The sequence below is a fragment of the Pygoscelis adeliae genome, unplaced genomic scaffold, assembly GCF_000699105.1.
Source record: "Pygoscelis adeliae isolate BGI_AS28 unplaced genomic scaffold, ASM69910v1 Scaffold130, whole genome shotgun sequence".
NCBI classification, from domain to species: Eukaryota; Metazoa; Chordata; class Aves; order Sphenisciformes; family Spheniscidae; genus Pygoscelis; species Pygoscelis adeliae.
Genome location: NW_008824031.1, coordinates 4697177 through 4721374, shown reverse-complemented (window position 1 = coordinate 4721374; position 24198 = coordinate 4697177). Strand labels below are relative to the sequence as shown.

Here is a 24198-nt window from a genome sequence, read left to right as displayed (position 1 = left end):
CCAGGGCTTTCCCACCCTGGAGGCAGCAGGGGTCTTGGCTGAGCAGAAATGGTGCCCGATCTTTCCCAGTGAGGATGGACCTGGGTTGAAGGGCTTTTCTGACTGTTTTCCCATCACATGGGAGCACTGCCACAGCCCTTTCTCAGGGTGGGAACAGGAATGGGAGGATACAGGATAGGTAGGAAAAGGATATTGGAGCTGGCTGAGAACATAGTGTCATCACTGCAATACCCACCTGACTTACCTGCGGAGGGTTGGGTTGGTCCTCAGAAACCCCTGTGGGGGTTTGGGTTTTTCCTCCTGTGTAGGACACAGGAGCCACCACCTCCTGAGCCCTAGAGAGAAGCCATCCCTTTCTCACCCAGTTTCATACCCAGCTGTGCTTCCTTCCTTCCTCTGCGACACATTTCCCTATGCTCTGCACCCTGTGTTCCTCTGTTAAACACCACCTCATAATATTGCCCCTCTCCCTGAGTCATAATCACTGAGGTCTGGATTCCTCACCTCCACCCCGATCCCACGCAACCAAACACATCCAGCCTTTGTCATGTTCCCTAGGATGAACTAAGTAAATAATAACTCCCACCAGAGCTTGAATCAGCCTTCCCACGTGGAGGATGTGTTTCTAGACGGTTGACTGTGTGTCCTATCTCATGTTCCTTTGCAAAGGAGGAAAGCAGCGTCGCAGTCAGACAAGCCAGCTGATAAAAAGGAAGAGGAAAGCCAAAACGTAAGTGAAAGACTCCTCACTGTTCTGCTTTTGCAAATATGTTGATGTGCCGCCTTGTAATCCAAAGTCCTGTGCTCATTCACTCTGTGTGGCAGGCAATGACAAGCAGTGCTGATCCAAGAATAGATTTGCACATTCAGTCAAAAGCTAATGTAACTGCTTCCACCTTTTCTGGGAACAGCACCCTATAAACAAGAATTCTCGCCTTATTCATAGGTGAGGCATTGTCCAAACCAGGTTAATAGGCGCTTTCTCATGCTCTGATCCGAGTGTTGTGGGGCACGGTAGATTCTTGCCCCTTAAGAAGATGCATTGAACCTTCTGGCAAGTCAACTTGAGATCAAGTCCATGTTTCTTATTTTAAATTTGTGGCTTCAGCTAAGCTGAAGTGGATCATCAACCATGTGGTGTAACTTTGGATTGCCATCCTCCACGCAAAGCAAGAATCGGCTCACTTTGGACCCCAGAGTGCACATAAAACATGTCTCAGGGGGGAAGGGGAAACAGTGTATTAACCACTAGTCCATTCAAAAGTTAAAATATGCATTCATGATACTTACACTAAAATCAGATAGAATTTGGATAACTTTAGGGAATTGTGATTCACTTCTATTTTAACTGTTCTGTCTGTATGTTGTCCACAAAAGCAATTAAACAAGAGTTTTGATTTGACTCAGTCTTTACACTGAACTTGATGCAGCTATTTTGAGTTCAACATGCAGATTAAAACACTTTTTTATTTTTTCATGGGAGATCATTCCAGTTTCAAGAGAGGCCAGGAATTACGCTGTGTCCCTTCCCGTGTGGTGCTTTTCTGGGCTGCTGCTCATACAACATTCCTGTTGCTAACCTGTACCCTTGTGAAGGCTCTCTGCCATGGCTACAAGTTCATAATATACATATATTATAATATAGTATACATACAGTGTGTGCCTCATATCACCTATATAGAGATATTCCCTCCAAAGACAAGGTAAGAGCTGCTCCGCAGGAACACCATTCAGAAAATGCAGGTCTCGCCCAGGTCTGAAAGGTTTGTAGCAAGAGCAGGAATAAGCACTTGCACTGTTTAAGGAGAAAAGCAGCTATTTTTTGCACGTTCCTCGAGGGGTGCTTGAAGCATGGAATTTGCCTATTGAACCCTTGATGCTGCTATGCAACCACTGCTCTTAATCTTGCCCCAAAGCTGGTTTTGAACCATACACTCAAGAGATGAAAGGCACCATTTAGCTTCTAACTATTCAGCCTCTCCTGTCTTTCTTCCCCTTGTTCTCTCTCCTTGAAGCTCTGCATTAGGTGTTATCCCCAATCAAAATTTTTGATAGCACCAAACTGTTTAGAAAGGTGTTTTAGAGAACATCTGTTTAATGTGTATCTTGAGTACACTTTGTGGTGGGGGTATCTTCTGTCAAACTGGTGCAATTCCATTTTACAATGCACAGTTAATGCCTTGCCCGAGTGTGTTTTGAGGGCTGCTAAATAATATTGACATGTCAAATATATGGGTGAATGTTTTATGACCTGTCACACATAAATCCCAGAAAAAAGAGTCCAAATCTGTGACGTAGTGTTTAATCTTCTATTTAGGAGGAGTATTGATTGATTTAGTCACATTCTGTTAGTACCTGGACTACCCTCACTGATACCAGTGGCTGTCCTGGGCTAAAAGGCTAGGATCTGACCTACTGTTCCTTCAGGTGGCTCAGTTTCCATATCACAGAGAGCTTCTAAATCTGGGAAACAGGTGGTTTGTATTTAGACAACAGTAGCCAGCACGTTAGAGTGGTAATTCAGCCTGGTTTGTTATACAGGGATGAGAGTGATTCAGTGGAATGATGAAAAGGTGTCCATGTTAGCAAAAAATAAAAAGGATGCTCTTTGCCATACTAAAAGGAAAGAAAGGTTAAACTTTAAATGGACTTGAGCCGTACGTTGGTAGCAGTGCCTGTTGGACATGCTTGGAGGAAACTTGCTTTTGTACCACCTGTGCTGCAGCTGGTCTCCAGAGTAGAAGAGGACTCTGCGCTTCATCTCCAGAATTGAGTAATATGTCCCGTTTTTCTCTTTGTAGGATGATGCTAGCACCTCTCCTTCGCCCAGTACACGAGGTCCCACCCAGCAGCAGCAAAATTCATCAGGTATTAAGTCTAACTACTAGTGGTTTAGTTGTCTTCTGAATCTAGTCTTCTCCACCTCCTCTAGACTCTGGGTTCATTGTCCTACTTCTGAGTGCAGCAGCAGTAACTAACAGAAAAATTCCCAAATACCTATTGTTTTAAAAACTGTACTCAGCAAGAAATGGTGCTTCACCGCCAAGAAAATGACAATACAGCAATTTAGTTAAAGGGTCCAGACCTGTAGCTGAGGATCTGTGTCTTCAACATTGTGCACCTGACTCTTCTAAGAGAAAAAAGCTATATTACTTTACTTTTGGTAGTGTAGCTGTCCTGGTTTATACAGTTGGGGTTTCGGTCTCAAACTGTTATCCTTCCTTAACCTAGTAGCTTGCTGCAGTAAGCCTGATCCTGAAAGTTACTAGGTGAAATTAAGGAGCCACCAAAATATGTTTTTCCTATGATGAGTTGAAATAACTGTATCTGAATAGATAAGCTGCCAGCTAGTCAGATGCATTCTTGCATCAGCCTTGGCTTTCATACATGCTAAAAGAAACCTCTCCCAAGGGAATGAGTATTTAACCATTCCAGCTTCCTTTTGGAACAAAGCCATGATTTGCGTGTTTTGCAAGGGAAAGGGAAGAAGCCTGGAGAGAGGTGCACATAAATGAGGAACGAGATCTAGAAATTTCCTGGGAGTGCCCATAATTCTTTCAAAGAGATTTTTAGGGCCTCACAGAGGAGCAAACCCTTGTGTATAAAGTTGTGTGTTATTCAAGTCTCTGAAACAGTTCACTTTATTTTAGACTATTTGCATAGGAGGAGATTGGGATGATAGTATGAGTTTTCAGTAACAAGGGTTATGTAGTGCAGCTTGTGGGGATGTTTTGCGAGATTTGCATAGTGGGGGTCTCACTGCTCTTTTTTAGATACACCCACATTTTCTGCCAGCTATGCAGACAAAAAACCTAAGGCTTTTTAACTTAAAATATAAATAAGTAGTATACTGAATAAAATAAGCCTTGCAGCAATTAGCCTGTATTTCTTAGTAGAACTGATTTATGCTTTTCCTCCTACTGTTCCAGTTCCATGTCTTTTTAGTATCGTTTAACTATCCGGTCCCTAATTAAAGGGATCACTAAGCAGTTTTTTGCCAATGCTTTCTCTGTAATGTAGGCAACTGGACTCATTCAGCAACCTCACCTCTCTGGATCTTTCTAAGTCACTCATCCTCCTGAATGAAAGCAGCTGTATAAGATAATCAACTTCAGGATTTTTTTATCGTTAGAGAAAAAATAATAAACAGTAACTTTTTATTTTTGTTTTCCAGACTCTGGGAAGAAGCCATGGGAAAGGAGCAATTCTGTTGAAAAGCCTGTATCTTCATTACTTTCTAGGTGAGCTGCACAGGGTGTCCCTGCGGCTGGCTAGCAGTCGGGATGGTCATGCTGTCCCCATGGCACATGCACAACTCATGTCTCGTTTCGTTCCATTGCTGTAGAAATCCATCAGTGGTGAAGAGCTGTGAAGCTAAGAGCCCCACACAATCCCACGTGTCTTCTAGGTACTGGCTAACAGCCTGGCTTCTTAACCGTCTTGGCTTGTCCTTTGGCTAATCCATTCAGCACTAATGTTCGTCTTCTGTCACGTCTTTTACTCATTCTCTTACAATCTGCTTTGTCTGTTGCTGCACAAAGTGTGAAAGTAGAGTGTGTCATGTCAAAGGCTTGTTCCATGGAAACAGCCCCCTGCTCAGGTGGGCACAGGCATCACAGACGTTAATCACACTTAAGCAAGCACTTAAAGCATCTGTACTTGTGAATCACCGGCACAGGCTTGGCAGCGTGCTGTGCCACGTGGAAGGCAGGTTTTGGAGCATCTTTTCACAGCAGGTTCAGGATGACCCTGCCAATAGGAGAAGTTTTCATTGTCCAACCTCTGCAGAAATTCAAAAGCAAAGGCAGAAATGATCTGAAGAGCCTGCAACTGGGAGAAGGGAAGTTATTCCTCCATCCAGGCAACCGCAGTGGGTGCATGGGAAAGGAGAACAAAGCTTGGTGCAATAAGTTAGTAACATCGAGCTGTAAAAAGGCCCAGCCACAGACAGGGCACAAAAGCTGGCAGGTGTCAAAAGCCAAGAAGCCCAAAGTAGGACTCCAGAAGTCCTGTCAGTCAGAATAGCCAAGCTGCAGTATCACCACCCATGTTTTTACCCACAGAGACTGACATTTTAGACAGCTAAAGAGAGACTTCCTTCCAGTGCTGGTCCAGGACCACCCAGTGTTACTGCTGTACTGGACACTGAGATGGACAGATAAGCTGAATAAGGAGGTAGAACACAGACTTACATATGTTCAGCATTTACTGCAAAGAGATGTCCCTCGTTTTGCACTGTTACATGTATGACAGTGCTGATAGTCTGCAGAGAGAAAGTTGCCAATGGCAACTATCTGCACATACTTGCTGCTGTGTTAAAGATGCTGGAACATGCCCTGCCCAAACATTCAGAGGGATGCACCAGTGTTACTAGAGCAAAATATAGTCTCTCCAGCTCTCCTAAAACCAATGGGACATGCTGGTTCTAGGAAATACGTGAGTTTCCAATAGATACAGAAAGGCCATTCCTTCTCCCTGCAAATGGGAGTGAAACGTGGACTATTTAAAGCAGCCATCAAGTTTTCGCCAGCTATCTTCTATAATACCATTCCATCCTGGGAGGAGGAGAAGTTCAGTGGGAAAAAATCCTGTCGTAGTTTAACACCTGGAGTAGTGCATAGTGCAAGTCTTCGCTTGCTCAAATTACTTCTGTGGGGGAAGTGGGGCAGGTTTCAAAAGCTCTCAGGGGTGACTTGTTTCCGTTCCTGTTCAGTTTGATGGCATTTGTACCTGTCTTAACTCCCAGCTTAGCTGTGAGATGGTAGGAGATGTTAAGATTTTCCTGAGAAAATGTTGCAAGACCAAACGTACCCTTGGGAGCGGCAGAATCTCTGCCAGCACCCGGTTTGGGCCCAGAGATGATGGCAAAGTTATTTGAAGCCTTTTCTACGAATTATACAGCATGGTTAATTTTTGAAATGTTTTAGAGTTACTGATTAAAAGAGAAAGTCAAGCAGCTTCTGCTTCCTTAATTTATTTTATCAGCCATCATCAGAGTTCAGCCCACTGACTAATACCATCCTGGAAGACCGGTAACACTCAAGTGTACTAGCCATTGAGGACAGATTGGTTTTGTTCCTGGGTCAAGAAAAAGTGCCTGTGCTACACAGTGCTATCAACAAGCTCCACTTGACTCAGTCAGGCCTTCCAAGGAAAGGTTTACTGGGTTATTATTTTCCCTATAATATTTTTCTAACCTGTATTCTACTATTACTTTAGCATCCGATTAAAGTCTAGGTGACCAAGACAGGGTTGCTGTACAGAAAACACTGTGAGAGAAAACCAGACACCTAGCTTGCAAATTGCAAGTGCTGTAATGAAATACATTGTTAAACAGGCTTCATCCCCTGAAGACATCTCAGCATTTTCTAGTCTGAAATCACCAAGATTCTCAACACCAAAAAAAAAAAAGAGTAAATTAGGTTTCAGTGCAGTCTTTGTGCTCCCTTCAATATGTCTGCAAGAGGAGAAAGCAGCACCTTTGAGGGTCAGGCTGTGCAAACAGGAGCAGTGCTGCTCTCCGGCTGCCAAACACTCCTGAGCGGCACAAGAGGGAGCCTCCAGTCCAGCGCTCAAACACGGGTGTTCCTGCTCTGGGGTGGATTTCATCCACACTGTCAGGTGGGTGTAGCTTACCGTGCATTGCAAGGAACTGACTTGCTTTTTTGTCCTCCTCTTCCATTTCTCAAGGATGAAGCCAGTGAGCAGCAGCAATGATGTGGCTATGGATGCCTTAGATTTTGATCGAATGAAACAGGTGAGCGAAAAGGTCTTTTGCACTTAAGCGATTTGACGAGCTACCCATTTTCCCCCATGCATGCGCTGTACAAGCAAAACAGCTGTTCAGTCTTCTGGTTTCCTCTATAACTAGGTGCTTAGAGAAGGGCTAGCTGCTGAGCAGCAAGAGAGCACAATCTCACTGCTATTTGATCAAGATGTCTGTACAGAACATGCAAATAAATATGTCAGCACCTTCTGCGTCCTTGGCCTGGGAGTGCAGACGTAGCTGTTAGTAGTGCTAGGCTCTGATCGTCAGTGGAGGCGGGGGACAAGCACAACCGTGTTAAACTTGCATTTTCTTCCACCGGTTAGAAGGAAATTCTGAGCAGCTGACTTGTGTTTTGTCTCATCAGGAAATATTGGAGGAAGTTGTAAGAGAGTTACACAAAGTGAAAGAGGAGATAATTGATGGTAAGAAAGAGAAAAATTATTATTTTTCTCATCTTTATGACTAATTTCCTGTAGATAAGATGATAGGAACTGCAGAGACTTCCCTGGTGTTTTCAGACTTCTCTGAGCAGCTCTGATTTATATACACATTTGAAGAACAAGCATCTACCTTATCTGAGCTCTGATCATGACATTGTGTTTACATCCTTTATTTTTATGCTGTTGACGAGCACTTTCACTCCTAACCTGTGAGAAATTCACTGGCCGGTGTTTCTCACAGGTGGGAGGGTGAGAAAGGGCCTGCCCGTAGCCCGTGGCATGTCAATTTATCACAATCAGGGAGCGTGAAATCGCATGTAACTAGCCAGCCACACAGGTCCGGGATGAGGAGGGGACAAAGGTACTAAACTGAAAATCCTTCCTGAGCATCTTCTGTAGGCTTCCTATGCTTGAAGAGCTATTTCAGACCTTCACTCGATTACAGCTTTCCAAGTAGCCACGTATTTTTATATTTCATTGAAAAGTACAACAGCTGTACTAAATGTATCAGTACTTTTTTATAAATTGCTCTGCAATATACGACTAAATGTATTTTTCAGGGCCATTATTTTGCACAGCAGAATACCTATTTGAAGCCTGCATTAGGGCATATGAAGATGCATGTCCATAGCCTGCACTCCCCATCTTTGATTCACACAGAAGGGGAAAAAGAGGAGACTGTAAAACAGCTAAAATCCATTCCCTGTCCCCTTGCCCTAGACTTGTGTGCTCACAAAACCTCGGGGCAGTTTGCAGTTGAGGACACCCTCGCCCATACGCTACCGCCCCAGCAGCTTGGCCCTCAGAGCCTCCCTAGTTCATTCCAGTGCAAAATGAGACACTCACGTAAATCACAGATGCGACTTCTTAAGCCAGTACTGCAGTTTGCAAGCAAACAGCTGACTGCTTACCCTTACTCATCCTTTTACCCTCCACTCATCTTTTTACCAGCGTGTACTTTCTGCAAGCTCTATACTTAGCGTTTTCCGTCACACTGGGTATAACATTATGCATTAACTTTTTGGTTTGGTTTTCTAGCCATACGGCAGGAGTTGAGTAGAATCAGTACAACATAATGATTGCAAAGCATTTGGACGGTACTAAGAATGCTAGGAAGATCGGATCATTTCTAAGTGTACCAAGGTCATGCAAGATGGTGAGAGAGGACACCGGCACTGTCTTTGTTCTTATACCCTTTTTATTAGCAGACTCAGCACACTTTGAAGCTTGCTGCTGCCTTGGATTCGCTTCATTTTAAAAGTCTTAATCTAAAGAATATTAAATTTTAAATTTCTGGATTTTTTAGATTTCATCTGACACTGCACATTGGATTTGTCAGCCTTTTTTGTATTTTGTATTTGCTTATTTAAATGTATTACCTTTCTTTTTAGTAGTAGATAAGAACACACGTGAACCATTTGCTTTTGATAGATGACTTCAAAGTAATTTTACTAGTAGTCTGCAATGTAAATGAAGATCCTTTGCCAACAGAAATGTATTGTGGCATCACCAGAAGAAACAGAGACATGTTAGTTGTCAGCCAACCAGTTCTTTGTCTCAGAGTTATCACAATATAAAAAAAAATGGTACGTCAGTGCATCACAGTATCTGTGTTCATATTGGTAATAAACTGTTTATTGTCCACATGGCCCTGCCTTTCTTTGTTTCATTCGTCCCTTGAGCTCCCACACTTTTATGTCACTTGGGTTGATGGTGAAAGGAAGGTGACCGAGACTCACCGTGGGGTGGCAGCTGTGCCCGGCCAGCGCCACAGGGCACGAGGAGAGAGCCCGAGTGTCTTACAGCTGGTGCAACGGCAACAGCCCTGCCTTCTTTTACAGGGAGACGTGGCTCTCGCCTGCCTGGCCCTCCTCGCATCGCCAGTTGAGCACCACTTCTTGCACTCAGGCTGAGGCAACCTCAGCAACTTTTTGCCAAAGTCAGTGAAGGACAGTGGCTTATGGCTCTTCTCAGGCCACCACTAACTGTCCCACTGCATCTCCTGCCACCACTGGAAAAAACCCGGATCCCATCACCTGCACTCCTAAGGGCTTCCAGTAAATAAAAGGGAAGTATTTATGCAGAACAAGGCTACCGAAGGCATTAGGAAGATGCAAGCTGAAATCACTGGCACAGCACTGCTGAACTAGAGGCTTAAGGGGAGTCATTTGTTAATATCTCACATATTTCATTTGTTAATGTTATGCAGGTCATGAGCTTTATTTCACAGAAAGTGAAGTCAAAGATATGAGTACAGGATGCCGAACACTTAACAGCGCACACCCAGTCGTATCTTTCAGGTCATACAATTTTTTTCTTTAGAGCCATTCTTTCCACCAGCGCGATCTTGGGAATTTCTGCTTGACTTAGTTTGGCGCAAGCTTTACATGGCAGTAGTCTTGATACCATCTTCTTGATAACTTTGTGCAAAAGGCAAGAGATTGGAGATCAGCTATTGAAAACTGTCAAATATTTTCCAAGCCCCCCTGCATTGCTTCAGGCCTTTCTGAAGATTTCATTTCAAAAGCCCGGCCCCGGGAACGGTTTCGGGAGCAGAGCCTGATGCAGCAGCCCAGGAGAGGCTGTGGCTGTCCCCTTGCTCGCATCCCCCAGGCCTCACAGAGCACAGCAGCAGGCAGGAGGGACTGCCTGCCGGCAACAGGAGACCCAGGAGAGGAGGCGGGGTGGAGCATGCTTTGCAGTTAGTTGTAAAATGTTATCTGCTTTGGCTTGGAGAATGTGGGGTTGTCCTTCAGCACTCTTCAAAGCAACCCCATCTGCCCTTTAGAAGACAGTCTGTTTTTTAGTGTGGTTATACTGTAGATTAAATATGGGGAAAATGGGAGAAATTTGAGTTTAATGCAATGGTGAGGTCCAGACTGAGCCTGATGTCTGTTAGCTGTTTAATGCCAGCAGAAAGCAAGAGACAGGTTAGACAGTGGCGTAAGATTTCCACATGGGAACTAAAGCAGGCAGGCATTGATGTGCAACACTATGACAACGCCAGGACCAGGAGAAGGAGCCATTCCCGTAGGAAGAACACAGACAAGCATCAGTAACAGCAAAGATTACAATGCTCTGTTGCATAAATCTCATACAGTAGTTCATGCATTTATTAATCATAAACCCATGTAATGGCATACCTGACAATGGCAAGTACTTTGCAAAACTGCTGCCTCTCAGATGATCACAACCGTTCTGTGAAACTCTCCCGTGACCTTAATTAAGCTTCAGGAAGTTGGGGCCTGGCATGGTTCATGTTTTGCCTTGGAATGTGGCATTATGCCTAAGGTCAGTAATAACCACGTGGTAATTCAGGCCAAGTGTACAGCCTGGATACGGCGTGCCCCTCTGTTAACATCAGCCACCTGCTGTAAATGAGTTTTCCTTACTTTCTTCTACCTTTGCAGGACTCATATCATTAAGACATAATGAGCTGAAGTTTGCACAGGGCCACTTAACAGCTGTGGGAGCAAGGTGCACGGGGGTGGAAGGGGAAGCTTGGCTGATAGGGGCAGGGGAGCAGTCCTGGCATCACCAGTGTTTTGCTGGTTCCCAGCCTACGGCTCCAACGACAGGGATGCGCAGGGCGGCTTATCTGCAGCAGTGGCACTGCCAGAGGATTTCCCCCTCCCAGACACTAACTCAGTTTGCCTGTTGCCTCTGTAGAAAAGGGTGTCCCTTCATGCTGGGCTTGTTAAGGGTACCGCTGCAACAGGGCAGGCCACAGGCATTTTACATCAACAGAAATCAAAAGGGGCATTAACCTCCGCTCCAACCTGTCATACAGCTATTTGTCCCTCCGATCTCCTCTTGCCAGAGCATTAGTGTGGCCACACAATGAAGGGGATCTGGATTAATTTTTAAGCAAAGAGAATAAAACTATACATAGCCCCAGCGTTCTTTTAACCCAGACCCATTTGCCCTGTGGTTACAAAAAAAACCCCTTTCTGCCAACTTTACTGGTAGTGGCAAGGACAAGCGCCCATGGAGCGGACAAGATCACAGCCTTCTCCGGCAGCACCCACACACACTGAAACTCATCTTGCACCACACACCTGCAGGCACCAGGCTTCCAGCCACTTCAAATTCCCGCTGAGATGGACAGTGCAGAGCAGGAGGGCTGTGGGGCTGCCCAGGCAAAGCAAGGTGGGACAGTGACAGAAATGCTGATGGAAGGCAGGATGAGAAGCGGTTGTCAATTTTGGTTATCTTCTGTTTACACCATAGCCTCTGTGTCAGGCTAGGCTAGTAATCTATAGACTAGAGGTGACTGCATCATGGATCAGCTGTGTAAGGGAACTATAGAAAGGTCACTCTCCATAGAGGAGAAGGACAATAGTCAAACTGAGGAAGATAGCATAATCTTTATTATGGTTTTTATATTAACTTGCTAAGTTGGCCAAGCTTGCTAAGGACACGGGAAGTTGAATAAGTGATCATGGAGTGCCAGCAACACTGAAGTAAATTAATGAAAAAGTGAAGCTCCTGACATGAGCAGCAACACAAGTCAATGGAGGTTCCCACGCCAAAGCTACTTCCTTTGGGAGAAAAGGCACCTGAAGAACCAGTGAAGTCTGAAGTGTCAGAAGAAATCCCGTTCCTCCTCTTCTTTTCCAGAAAAAGAACCAGACCAAAACAATATCTGTGAATGAACTGGTATTCAGCCCCTGCATCACAAAGGATCTTGCACTGCTGAGCAAACCTGGGTATTTACTCAGCTGCCAAAACCATACAGATAAGGGAAATGGAGGAGGAGGAACCCAAATTGCTGCAGGCTAGCTTGGCTGCCTGGTGTGCCAGGCTAGCAAACGGACAGACTGCCTTACTGGATCCAGTGCTGTAGGAGGAAGGAATGAAACTGTGTTTATTGAGGAAATCAGGCTTCCCAGGTCTAATAGCATACTTTGAGGGACCAATGAGAATGCAGAACGATCCTTTTCTTTATTACAGACATGGATTTCCAGAACAAAACAAAAATGTCAAACTGTTAGAGGGTTAGGGTATAAGAGAACCTTTATAGATCTATCCTCTTTTAACCACTTAGTAAGGACAGAAATAAGTTGTCAGCTTTCCAGGGTGGAGGGAAGTTATTAGATGGCATCTGAGCTCCTGACTCCCAAGGTATTGTTCTGCTTGGAGAAAGGTATGGTGATTAAGGTTTTTGATGATACAGAATTACTGAGAATAGCCAGAAGTTGATAGTCGGAGAAGACAGGCAGGGAGATTTAACTATTCCAGTGGGCAGAAATGAGCGATGAAGGTTAATGTCAATAGCGTAAAGACAGACACGTAGGGAGAGAAACAACCCCAGCTCCATGTTCCAGCTATATCCCCTTAACACCATCAGTGGCAACTTTTATATAGCTGGAGCATATACACACAAGCATATACATACAAGCATATACATATGCTTCCCAAATGTCAAGTCGGTGCCCCTTGAATGACAGAGGAAAAAAGTTACAATTATTCTGAAAGCTATTAGGAACAAATATCACCATAACGTCTCCACGTCTTCACTGACACATACTCCTAACTCCTATGCACAGAAAGGGGTATTATACAGAGAAGACCAAGAAAGGTGATAAGGAATATTAACAACCTTGGCAAGCAGCAATTAAAACTAGAACCTTTCAATTCCCAGAAGGACTTACAGTGGGGAAAAGGATGAGAAACATGAAGTTATGAATACTGCTGAAAAGGTGAGTGAGAAAGGACCACCCATTTCCTCCAGGGGCACATCCATGCTGCTGATCTGGCGCAAGTGGAAGACTAAAGGAAGGGTTTCTCCACGCCACAGTTCAGCTCTGCCAGTTAGCTACACTGAGTATTAGATGCTAAGAATAGAAATGCATTCAGAAAAGGTTTAGACAAAGCCCTGGAATAAAGGTCAAACAGCAGCTACTAAAATAATGATACAAATGTACAAAAATATACACATACTCCATTGCATATACAAAATCTCTGCTACCAGCAATTATCAGAAGAGATTAGATTAGACAAGCCGTTGAGCTAAAGGCACCCCTGTGTTCTCCAGAAAGTATCATTTACTACCGCGTGCCAGTCCTCCCTGCTTCCACAGTCCTGTGCACGCAGAGCATCTACATCTAATCTGGCATGAAGAGAAACCAGTCCTAAACTACACACACGCACGCTCACACATACATGCACCAAGCATTCTCCGTTGCAGACCAGGGCAAAACTCAGACTTAGGCACACGTGGCCCAGGAAGTTAATTCTAAGCTTAGACCAAAGGTTCACATAATCATAGCTCACGCTAATCTAGTTTCTCAGCATTACACACACAAATATCCTTTATTAAAAAGTATCAATAGTCTAAAATAGTGCATCCAATTCCTTCATTTTCACACTCATCCTCTTGGCCTAAGGAGCACACACCAACGCTAATTCAGCACACACAAACATCCTCTACTTCTGCAGAAAACTCAATTCATTCAAATGAACAAACAAAACACCAATGCAGCAGTCCCTTAGCTTTCTTTTGCCAGCTTGCATAGTCTCTTAACCCTTGAATAAGGACCAATAGTGTCATCAAAAACAAAGTCCCACAGAACTCGAATCCAGGACTGGTGATGTGGGAGGTTATCATAATATTCTGCTGCAATCTTCTTCACCTGGAAGAAGAAGAGAGAGAATGAGCTGCTTAGCTGCACAGTGTCGGGTGTGTTTCAGTTTTCACGTTCAGATCTGATAGCACAGCCATAACCTGAAGTTACTTGTTATTGCTTGTGAGCTTCTGCAGTTCAGCCAAATGAGATGTACTTAAATACATTTAGACACTTCTTAGCAGGTTTCTGATGTAAGTTTTGCCTCACAATGACAGAATTTGAAAGATCATGGATCGCTGCCTTCAGTCAGAACTATTTTCTCTCTTTCTCTCATTTCGGAGGTGGAGGGATCTGCACAATGAGATGACTAATCCACCTTATAAATTGCCAAGACTCCAACACACTGTATTTAAAGCCCTGTTCACCACTCGTAATACTCGTCTGCTGAGGGTTCTGGGTAGGAGAGAAGTACCAATGGAGAAAATGCCAGACACAGCCTTGCCTACACTTCGTTTTCTTTCCTCCATTCTGCTACCGTGATGCAAATCTGAGAGACGGGTTCCTCCAGCAGGCAGAGGAAATTGCAGGGGTGGACCGTTCTCCTCAGTCGCTGTTAAAAATACTGCAAGATTCATTATTAGATCACAAGTCTAATAAAATTTCATCCCTGTTACAAATCCCCAAGTCTTAAGACTGTTGCCATCAGAGAAGCATTGCACATCATTGGGGGTGGCGCTTGTAGTGGGAGTAAGGCCAGAACTAGAGGACAAAAAGAGGTTTCAAACCTGGCAGGTTCAGGGGACTATGAGGATTCCCAAGTTATAAGTAGTCCTTGCTCCAGCTAGATGCTCTGCTTTTTGAACACGCTTATGAAGCAGCAGAGTCTGTTAACTATTGTACACTTGCACCTAAACTGTTTGGGCATGGTTTTATTACAGCTCCACCTCCTAGACAAACACAACTCTATTCCAGAGTAGTTTGTCTTGCTGGACAGCATGACTTGTCTCCTTAAAAACCCTGCAGAATTTTAAAGCCAGCTGTGCTAAGCACAGTACAGACTTCCAGTGAAGAGCAAAAGGGTTACACAGAAGTTGTCATCCGGGAGGAGGGTCTCATCAGCATCCGAGGTGTAATGGTGGAATCCTAACACAGCATTTTGACTGTTTGTGAAAAGGTAAGAATCCCAGCAAAAGTTAAATTATAAGCCAGTACGGCTCACTGCTAGTTACGTCGTTTATTCAGCTTCCTAGCAGACACTTCCTTGTGAGGTAGGTTGGGTAACGTACAGGTTTCGTTAAGATCTTTTACCTCTGTACCTCAGCCTCTATGCACTCCTTATGCTCGTGGCATGGTAGTGCCATGTTGGAGGTGGAAGATTCAGTTCAGGTCTGACTGTATTCTGCCTTTCACTGAATACCTCTGACTTCCTCATAATTCCCTATATCCTGCTTTAAAGTGTTGGTCTGTACTTCAAATGTGGTTCATTTTCAGTGGGATTCAGACAATATCAGCATTTCCCCTTAGAGGTATTTGTTAATGACTGGAAGAAGGGTGATTTCCAGGCACTGGGTAAGATCTCCGGAGATGCAGATTTAGTTCCCTGCACTCCTTCTGTAACCACAGTCAGAAACAATTTAATCTGGGGTTTGTATCCTCCCTTTTCCCAGCTGGGTAATTGAAATAGCTAGAGGATGAGAGGGAGGACTATTTAGACAGTAAGCTCCCTTGACTCCCTTGAACGAAAGCCACTAATGAGGCCTTGTGCAAACACAAAGGGGGTTTCAGATACCCAGCCCCAAAAGCTTCACTCCAGCTCTGACATGGTCATTCCCTAGCACACTGCTGCTTACAGACCTTCCCTCCTACCTCCATTTTTGAAGTTCTGCCTGAATTTTGACTTGCAACAGTAATTCAGCCCTCATCTATACTAGCCAAGTTCATATGGCAAGTCTCCCATTTCCCTCTTCTCCAGAACCCCCATAGATTTCTTGCCCACAGAAACAATGGTCTGAACCAGACACGTTTTCTCAGCTAGTTACATTATTCTACAGAGCTCTTGATCATGTTAGACTATGACCACTACGAGGGCTTCAGAAAGTCTTTCTGTATTGCCCCTTGCACATGAAAGTGGAGGGCTGGAAATTCACAGAAACCAGTTTAGCTCCTAGGAACAATGTCTCAGGCAGTGGCTGTGCCCTCTGGCACCAAAGGCTGACTAAAAATTACCCCAGTGACGAAGTAGGAAAAAATGGCTCAGAGAAGAGGCCAATAAACAGCCTATGTTCAACCCAATAGTTTCCACACTTTCAGCAAACACGAGCAGCAGTATAGTCTGGGCATAGTGCTGAAGAGCTCAGGTGGACACAACAGGCAAGTCTGGAAACTTGCACTTCAATATATTCCATACACATACTCTGCAGTTGTATCACAGATTTAAAACAGGCACCTAGAATACAAGTATTATTGGATAATTAAGACGATTAATCAAAATACCCAGCAGTGAATTTTGGAGAAGATCATACACACCCCATTCTGGAAGCAGGCAGCCCAGTCATGGCTGGCAAGCTGCTTGCCAGCATCAGGTGTGGAGGAGTTCCTTGTTCACCAACCATGTCCGTTTAGCACCTTCCTGCAGAGTATGGTGGCAGCTCATTCTGAATGAGAAGCCCAGTATGGATACCACAAGAGATGACCAGGGGCTTGCACTGGAGTGTGTTACCCTAGATCAGCTGTGGGACAGTGACTCACACCTACATGAAGTAGTTCTTTGTTCCTGCTTGGCTTTGTGCCCAGCGGCACCTTGTGCAGGAAGGCAGGCAGCATTTGCGCCATCAGCAAGGTCCCTGTACTCTGGGCAGGACAACTGTATGAGATGTACAGAAACAACAGAGAGGAGAAGGTAAACTGCAATAAAATGTTTTTGACAAGGGAATGGAGAAGAGGGAAATTTTAATGAATACAGTTAGAGGGAGGACTTCTGAAGGGTTTTTGTATGGAAAAGACAAGGAAGTTTGTTAGGTGCCTGTTCCCATTTTGCTCTCACATGGCAGAAATGAATTTTCAAAGTAGTTTCTCTTTTACAATGGATCAACACAAAAAAGTTTCCTTACAAAAACACCTCATCTATTGTGATTTGTTTCAGCATCTCCGTATTTAAAACAAAATTATCTCCTTACCTACCAGAAAATCTGTGGAGTGGGGGGGTGAAAATAATTGGGGTTTAATGCAGATTCCCTTTTAAATACAACATTAAACTACATCTATTAAGTATATTTTAGGCTGGAAGAGTCATCTTCCATGTTGCATTCTGGGTGCAGTACAAAACCTGCGGATGGCCATTTCCAGGTAGCAAGTTTTGCAGCCAGATCATAGATCATGGCAGAGAGGATGGTACTGTGAGAAAGTATTCCTAGATCCTGCTCCTGACTTGCCCCCTCAAGCTCTCCACATTGCATTGGAGATGGTCCATTTACTTCAATTCCCCCTCTCTTCCTCCTTACAGATCTCAACTCTAAGTCATTGCTAGTTTGTGAATGGAAGTTATCATGAAAGGATGAGAGATCACAATGCCTGCAAGAAGCTTATTAGGCACTTGGCACCTAGTATACTGAGGCTTTTCTTCAAGTAGATCAGGGTGGTAGGTAAGAAATCACATCTTTTAGACAAACTTTGCTTCTGGTTTTGTGCTTGTAGAACACAGCAACAGAACCCCAATCCTACTCCATGGTATCAGATAGGCGCAGAAGTTAAATGCAACCTAGTGTTTCACCATGGCTGTTACAGACCCTTTGTCCTGGGGCTATACAGAAGCTACAGAGCATTATGACAAGAAGCTGAAAAATGATGTTTAGAATGCTAGAAGGCTTATTGCAGAAGTTCCCTCCATAGTCCTTGACCGCGGCGGGGGGGTAGTGCTCAAGCTAGCCCTCCTGGCCATCACAGGGTTAATGAAATCTGCAATTCAAAACCAGCACATCTACCATGTTTTCCAGTTTTGTCTGTCTAATAAATCTGGTTTCATACCATGTCTTCTCCTTTTCCCACAAGTTTAATGAGTAACTAGCTTGCCTCTGGTAACACTGCAGTTTTTATTGCAGTTTGTAGGAAGAGTACCGAATTCCTCCTTCTTCTCCTGCCCCCTCTCTCCATAAGGATATTCAATCCTTCAGATAATGAAGAATGGATTTTTTACTCATTTGGTAAACAATGCAATATTTTACAGTTATAAGGCTTCAAGCAAAGACTAATCTAGTTGTAAGTCTATAGGGTTTTTTTCAGAGCAGGTCCCTCATTAGAATGTTAAATTTTGTGGTCTCTTGCATAATCTCTCATTATACTAGTGGGACAAGTTCTTACTGCACACTCATGTCACTCATCTTTAATATCTATAAGCTTACAGCACAGCCTAATTCTTCCGCTTTCAAATCTGTCACACTCCTAGGGTAAAGGTCTTTCCAGTGGCAAACACATTACTCAGAACATTCTGAATGAGACGTCTGTAACAAAGGACAAGGCTGAATTTACTTTTCTGATAAGCAAGTGGAAGAGACAGTTACTTTCCAAGATTAAGATCCAGTTATTCTCTGATCCTATTTCTCCCCTGCTCTCAATCAGGAAGGAACCAAATACCTGCCAATAACTAAAAATAAAAATAGCTATACTGAGAGGTCATCCGTACTACACAATTCAACTATTAGAAGTTCAAGTGCCTAGGAGACTAGCTCTGAAAAAGATAGACATTTGCTGAGTGAAGAATTTGCTGGGAGGTTAAGCAGAGGAGAGCAAGGGGAGGTTTCTACCCCCACCTGTTATGAAGTTCAAGCATTAAAGCTATCCAGAGCGGATCTGTCCCCTTATCTCCTTCCACCAAAAAGGCAGAGACTTTTTCTTCTCAATTTGCAGAAGAGAATAACTAAGTTCTTTTAATGGACAAAGGATTTTCTACAGTAACTGTTCTGCCAAAGGATTTTCACTTCGTAATAGATTTTCACTTGTAGTTGATCACTCATCAAAGATTCGAAGTTTTCCATATATTTCTGCCAGGCAACAACGATTGACAAGCCTGATACCTCCTCCACCAGCAGGGCAAGCCTCAGTTGCCCAAGAGCTAGAAACACATGAACACGAGCCCATGAAATTCAACTAATAACTCTATCTTCTTTACACAGGAGGGCAGACACTTCCAGCTGCTGCACTGCCTCGAGGAATTAGGCTGAACTATTTGTGATGTGGGCGGAGATGTGCTTTTCAGGTCTCATTCAGGTCTGGAGCAACATTCCCAGCAAGTTCAATTAGTCACTCACCTCCCTTGTGTAAGATACAGAGCTAACCTCCTTCTCTTCTTCTATTTACATTTCAGTAATCTAAGTATCTAAGCCTATCTAACAAGTTTGAACATTTGAAGCTAAAGCTAAGCTCATACACTTCCCAGCTGAACTATCGGGTGTATCAGCAATGGGAGTGCCTGACAGGAGAACTTCACATGTGAGCGTGGGCTGCTTTACTGGCTGCTCTGAACCCCACCAGGAATGGCCAGCTTCTCCAGGACAGACCTCCAGCAGTGAAGGAGGTGCGTTAAAACAGAACTGCAGACTATATAGAGCCTCCCCACGCTCTTCTACACCTCCTCCTCCTCTTTTGAATCTCTTCTCAGTCATCCTCTTCTGTGATGAAGAACATCAACCCATAAAGCAGGGTTTGCCTGGATATACCATCATAAAAGTTGTACATGTTATGCAGCAGTGGGGAGGTCACAGCTCCTGAACCTCAGCCTCCTCAGCTCTACCTCCACCTCATGAGGGTGTTCCAGTAGTAGCCCCCAACTTTGCATCAGACCAGAGACAGAGATGTTTCCTTCCTACTATGCCAGAGGATTTTTATGTAGGAGTAATACTTTGAAGTCACGTACCTCTAACACTTGTGAGCACCTGCTGAGGAACCCTTGTATTAAAACCCATAAGAGCAGCTACATACCTGGAGGGAGATTGAAAACCATTCCTAGACACCTGGGCTTTGCAAATTTGATTCCCACAACTGATAAAACGTAAACAAAAAGGGGCTTAACTTTCAAAAGAGGAAAGCCACAGCACTTTCCTAATGACAGATCAGGCATCCTCAGTTTCTGTGGGTGGGGCAGCAGAGCTAAAACAAGTTGTGTAGAGCGGGGCTTTATTTTCTAGTGCTATTTACATCAGGCTGGAACATGCCCCGATACTTATGTCATCTCAAAAGACTTTTGTTTGATGTTAATCAAGCAATATATTTAGCAGATTGATCATTAGACAAATTTCAAGTAGTAATTGCCACCTGCTTCACTTTAGATGGGCCTTTAAAATTTCAGAGACAAAACCTGGTCACCGAGGGAAGGAAATGGAGAAATTTAGAGCATTGTTGGAGGATTTAATCATGCAAAAAGTATTCCTCAAGCCCTCTGAGGCTCAGATGTTCTCGTTTCCATCAAATGAACTAAATATTACAGCAGTTTGGCAGCCATTTCTCTTAATCTCCTGCTTAAAATGAAAGCATTAGAAACAAATCCAAAAAGCTTTCTTCTTTTTTCCTTTTTTTTTTTTTTCTTTTTAAAATTGATCCATTGCTATGATTTGGAGTGATTTCTTTGAGACAGTTTAGCAGCTTTTATAAAAATCCAGTTCACTCATGCTCATGCCATACTTACCATTGGCAATCTGCATCCAGGAATGCTGGGGAAGTCATGATGCTCCATGTGGTAGCCTACATTAAAGGTGAGCCAGTTCAGAGGTCCGTAATAAGAGTATGTCTCATACCCTTTTAAGAACATGTAGTGTTCTGCTATGAAGTGCCCAGAAATGGGATGTAAACCCATGCAAAGAATTGTACCTGCTATTAAGTAAACAATAGGTTTGAGCCCCCAAAGGTAGTAAATTATAAGGTCTATAGAAAATTGGACGAGAGCATTAAAAATTTCCATCCGTGTAATTGCTTTGGGGTTCACATACAGTGGTCTCAGACTGTAGAACAGAGGTTGGAGGAAAAGCCAAAGCAGTTTCCGAAGTGGCGTACAGAAGAACCAGCCTTCAAAGTCCGTGGGAATGTCCACATCCAGGCTGTCCCCACCAAGGTACCGATGATGGTCAATGTGGTATTTCTTGAAGGAGGCAGAATAAGGAATGCCAATCGGCAAGTTGGCAAAGACTGCAAACCATCGGTTCCACCTGGCCTGCTTGTTTCCAAAGGCGACGTTGTGTGAAATATCATGGATGGCTAGGGTCAGCGAATGATTGATGCAACCCCCAAAAGCATAAGCCCAGAAGAAAATCCATTTCCAAGATAAGTCTTTCACCAGATAGCATGCTAGAAACTGCATGAAAACCATTCCAGATACAATCCACTTTAAATGTGGATCCGGTCGCATCAGAGTCTTGATCTCTGGATACTTTGCTAAAGGGAAAAATGCAGAGAAAACCTTGTTAGATCACAGTTAGGTAAACATAATCACCACTGGCACTCTATTTTTATCACCATATGTTTGAGGCCCTAGTTTTATAAAATGGCAATTCCAGAACAGGGTTGCCACTACAGTGAAAGCTTTACTAATGTATGGGCTCCATTCCCACTGCCAGCATCATGTCCAATTGTGATGGTTTCCTATATACACACACACACACACACATACACACAGACATATAAAAAAATAACATTTACCCTGATGGTCAATATGTGGCATCATGTGCCTTCACAAGGATGAGTATTAATATGCCAAAACCCACCAGACTTAAGCTCTAAGAAGCACCTAGTGTCAAGTTTTTCATTTCCCTTTTTATTTTGCCCAAACCAGTTGCTATTTTCCACAGAAGGGATACAACTGCCTTCTTTGTAGCCCTTTTCATACTGTTGCTTCAGACATACTAGCAGGGGAAGAGGGCTGAGCAACAGGCTCACCAGGTTTTGCTCTGTGGTTAGATGACAAATGTAGCATTAAAAAAAAAATTCCTAAGTATTTGAGTGTTCACCAGTGCTTACAACACGTACAACTCTTTGCACATGTTAACATCACAAGAAAGTCAGTAATATTACCAGGAATTTGTAAGACACAGAAAATTTTTCTCTGTTCCCATTCATTAGCCTGTTAGGCTTATGTCATTATGCCATTAGTCACACACCAGAAACAGGCATTGAAGTCACTAAATAATCACACAACGTCTTCATGCAGCCTCACAAACACTGCAATACAGCATCAGAGAGACATGGGCTAGGCTCGCCAGGTCTGACCCGTGTCAGGACAGGACCAGCTTACTGATCTTCAGTTCTACTGGCCATTCATTTGTCCTTTTAAGAAAAAGAAAATACACAGAAGTACAACTTATCTTCTAGGTGCTGTTCATTGCTTCAGGTCACTTCCTTACAAACCCACACTTCTCACTTCCAGTATTAACTTGCACATGAATTTTTCCACTGTTTTATGGCTTTCACCCACCCAGTGGCCTCCCTCCTTTTACTCATACTCTGCATTTCTCAATGATTAGAGCTTACACAGATAAGACTGTAGGACAAGTCACTCCTTCTGAACCCTGAGGTTACACAGTGTGTCCCTGTAAGTTTGATAGGCCCATTTTATGAATAGAAAAGTAAATATCATCTGACTGTCCCTGTATGATACCAATGCAATAAAAGCAGATTATAATGATTTGCATCTATGCAGCTGTATATACTATAAACAAACAGGGGAAGCAATACACATAACTTCATGTGACCTTGCAAGCAGCGGCAGGTACTGAGTGCAGAACACAGAGAAGGTTTTTATAGAAGTGAACCCTGAAAAGTTTGCAGAAGTTCAGAGAGATGAGCACTGGTTAAGGAAGCAGGCTGATGTGGTCATGCTCTGCAACCATTCAAACAACATTTGAGCCTGTTGACCAACTTCAGCCCAGCTTAACAGAGGTTAGAGACAATAAAGATTAGACAGGTTTTATGGAAGATGATGAGAAAAGGGTTATTCTCAATTCTTCCCCTTGTGAGGACAAGGGAGCAAAATCACCATGAAGAGTATTCAGGCAGGGGAGAGATTTTCTAAGTGGTGGGAAAGCTCTAGTAAAAGTTCACATCCTTCTAAAGTCAGCCAAACTTTTTGACAAAAATCTCTGGAAAGCCCAGGTGTTCTGGTTTTGCTGTTTTGTTCTTGTCCTTGTTTTTGCAGGTTTTTTAATTAGTTTTCATGTTAAAAATGCTAACGTGCTAGAAATGGCTCTCTGGTACCTAGACAGAGAAGTACCAAAATTTTACACAGAGTGCTGGGATATCCACTCTAAAGAATAACTTGATATAATGACCTGGTCAGAATATCTGTTACACACATATAATTTTACATAGCTTAAAGTCCTGGTTGGGAGCATCTGTCCAAAACCCAGAAAACCGTCTAATAAATCAAGCCACCTCAAATTTTCAGTCATGCACTTGGTAGAGATAAGTTACTGCAGTCACCAGAAGAGATGAAGAGATGTAAAACAACTAAATCTGTTCCTCAGCCTGGTCAAATTCAGGCCACTTTGACTAAAAAGAAGTTTTAATGGGATGGGAAAATGACTAAGCAATGCTTTATACTGTAGTTTGAGAACCTATTTATATTGTCGCTTTGGACCTATTTCTTTTTGTTGCAGCTAACAGGGATTGCAGATTACATTTAAGAGACTTCAGAGTAGTAACTGCCAACCAGCAGCAACAGCGTCTGCAAGCAGCAATGCAGGTAGGTTGCATTTATCGCAGGTGACAGCTATTAAGTAACTTGCTAGGGTTTAATATTAAATTCAACACACGATTAACTCCTCTCCAACAGTAAATTTTTGCATACTAGTTAAACCACAATACTGTGTCTGTTTATCATTAATACTGATAAACCCTTCCTGTTTCTACAGCACGGAGAAATGGGGAGGCTGACAGGTGGGGCTGCTAAGCTCACTGTAGGCTAAAAGCCCTGCTGGTGGTCCAGCCTGCCAGAGAGAGCTTTCGGTTCAGGAGCATTGCACATGCAAAATGTTGAATGCTGACCCTTTCAAAACTTGAGGCCAAGCACTCTTCAGTGAGACACATTTAATCTCAGATTAAGTAATCCTGATGACTGCAGTTTATATATAACGTGCTGACACAAAGATGTGACAACATAAATATGTATCTAATTTTTCCCTCGTGTTCATGCCTTGCAGTTAGCTGAAGGAATCCTAGTAAGGCAAGATAGAGCACTTACAGTTGAAACACCTGGACAACCCTATAAGGCTGCTGTGACAAGTGTCTGCAGGTGATCAGCTGGGCTGTGCAACCAAGGGCTGTGCAAACCAGCTGTCAGCCATCTGCATGTCCCAAAGGCAACAGGGAATCAGACACAGGGTTACTGTGCAGTGCTGAACCAGGAGCCATAAAGGACTGTGAGACCTGTGGCAGCTACACA

At 43.5% G+C, this 24198-nt stretch overlaps 2 protein-coding genes across 2 annotated transcripts in view; one reads left to right on the top strand and one right to left on the bottom strand.

Moving 5' to 3' along the window:
* Positions 1–8858, top strand: part of EVL (Enah/Vasp-like) — an 86130-nt gene extending 77272 nt beyond the window's left edge. Inside the window, exons 8-14 of the mRNA XM_009328132.1 lie at positions 670–730; positions 2802–2868; positions 4175–4241; positions 4346–4408; positions 6691–6757; positions 7134–7191; positions 8248–8858. Coding sequence (XP_009326407.1) covers positions 670–730; positions 2802–2868; positions 4175–4241; positions 4346–4408; positions 6691–6757; positions 7134–7191; positions 8248–8285 — 421 coding nt within the window. The 3' untranslated portion in view covers positions 8286–8858. The remainder of the gene's footprint in view (positions 1–669; positions 731–2801; positions 2869–4174; positions 4242–4345; positions 4409–6690; positions 6758–7133; positions 7192–8247) is intronic.
* A 4842-nt stretch (positions 8859–13700) lies between these two features.
* Positions 13701–22007, bottom strand: DEGS2 (delta(4)-desaturase, sphingolipid 2). The gene is made up of 3 exons (XM_009328119.1): positions 21951–22007; positions 20455–21198; positions 13701–13844 (listed from the first exon to the last, which is right to left on the bottom strand). Exons 1-3 carry the CDS (start codon positions 21963–21965, stop codon positions 13701–13703), a joined length of 903 nt encoding a protein of 300 aa, XP_009326394.1. The 5' UTR covers positions 21966–22007.
* Positions 22008–24198: the final 2191 nt, after the last annotated feature.

Excerpts from the sequence above, each read along its gene's own strand:
- DEGS2 (XM_009328119.1), bottom strand. Across the intron at positions 13,845-20,454 it reads CTGGATGCAGATTGCCAATG|GTGAAGAAGATTGCAGCAGA; the intron begins GTAAGTATGGCA and ends TTCTTCTTCCAG.